At 30.2% G+C, this 1,686-nt stretch overlaps 1 protein-coding gene across 1 annotated transcript; it reads right to left on the minus strand.

Moving 5' to 3' along the window:
- Window positions 1–487: 487 nt before the first annotated feature.
- Window positions 488–1,555, minus strand: TRIADDRAFT_62853 (uncharacterized protein; the record flags this gene model as incomplete). The annotated part of the gene is made up of 1 exon (XM_002118817.1): window positions 488–1,555. The coding sequence occupies one exon, from the start codon at window positions 1,553–1,555 to the stop codon at window positions 488–490; it is 1,068 nt and encodes a 355-aa protein (XP_002118853.1).
- Window positions 1,556–1,686: the final 131 nt, after the last annotated feature.

Genomic DNA, 1,686 nt, shown 5'->3' on the forward strand with positions numbered 1-1,686 from the left:
ATAAAATCTTCCTCTAATTGCATAACTGAGTTTGCAATAAATAATTCGGCTATATTAATCTTTAATATTGAAATATCTAAATTTCCAGTTTCGTCATAACTAGAAATATTAATTTCAGGAATTCTTAATAAAGCTACCTTATTAACCGTAATTTTATGGAAAATTATATGATTTTGCATATTTAAAGTTGGTAAAAAGCTAATACTTATATCATTTGTTTTAAGCCAAACTCCATGTGTATCAAGTAATAATACTTGCTTAATTTTAGCAACTAATGGAAAGTAAAAACTAATCCCCTGAACTTTAATTTTATAACCTAAATTTTCTGATAATTGATTTTCAATCTGATCTTGAACAAAGGCTTGACCAGATTGACTGGATAGCCAATATATCATCCCGGCAAATGCCAATAATAAAGCCATTGATACAACTAGTAACAGATGAAGCAGCAAAACAAAATATTTTTTTATATTAGAATAATATAACATCAAAAAGCCTGCCCTATACTAAAATATAATTGATATGCTTTATCTATACCAGTAGAACGTTTACGTAAAGGGAATGCTACATCTACTCGTAAAGGTCCAAATTGAGTATAATAGCGTAATCCAACTCCAATACCCCAATGTATACCATTTTTAAAATTTGGAATTGTGGAGTTATAAACATTTCCTCCATCAATAAAAGTAACAATTCCATAATCACTATTAATGCGTACCCGCAATTCTGTAGAAAACTCGACAAATGAACGTCCTCCTAATGGAATATTTTTTTTATCAACAGGTCCTACTAATTGGTATTCATATCCTCTTAAAGAACTGCCTCCTCCCATATAGAAACGTTTTGTTGCAGGTATGGAATTATTGTTTGCACCAATAATACTACCTGTAGCTATACGAAAAGCAATAACTGGGTTTTTAATCACTGGTATAGAGTAATATGTACTACCACTCAATCTGGTTTTTAAGAAAATAGTGTTCGTATTTAGAGTATTGAAAATTGGTTCAATATTAACATTATATAACCAACCTTTTTTAGGATTGAGTATATTATCCCGTTTATCTTGTGAAATAAACATAGGTACAGAAAGCAGCATTAAATTTTTAGAACTATTTTGTTTTTTGACTTGTTCAAAATCATATTTTGCGCCTATGCCAATAATTCTTTTATTACCAATATCACGCTCAATACTACCCAATATATCTAATCCTTTAGACTGATATGCCTCACTGTTCTCTTTTTTGAAAGTACTACCTATTTTAAAACGCTGATCTGCTCTTAGGAAAAAAGGCTCGACTAATTGTGCCTCTAATCGACTTTCTATTTTTGCTAAAGACATTGCTATAAAAAATTTTTCTCCATGCTCTAGAAAATTATTATGTTCCCACTTTGTATTGAGTCCCAAACCAATATCTGTACTATAATTTGCACCTATTTTTATTGCTCGATGTTTTCCTTCCTTAAGATTAAATATAACTGGCACTTTTCTATCAGGTAATGGTGTGAGAGGTAATTTAACATTTACTTCTGCAAAAAGCCCAGATTTTTTAAGCATAGATTTAGCAGTGTTTATTTCTGATCGCTTAAAACAATGACCTTCTTGAATGGAGATTAATCTATTTAAGTAGAGTACTGCTATCGTTTTATTACCCACAAAACTAATTTCCCAAAAGTAGCTCACTCTTA

This window comes from Trichoplax adhaerens, genomic scaffold (assembly GCF_000150275.1).
Source record: "Trichoplax adhaerens TRIADscaffold_1557 genomic scaffold, whole genome shotgun sequence".
Classification (NCBI taxonomy): domain Eukaryota; kingdom Metazoa; phylum Placozoa; class Uniplacotomia; order Trichoplacea; family Trichoplacidae; genus Trichoplax; species Trichoplax adhaerens.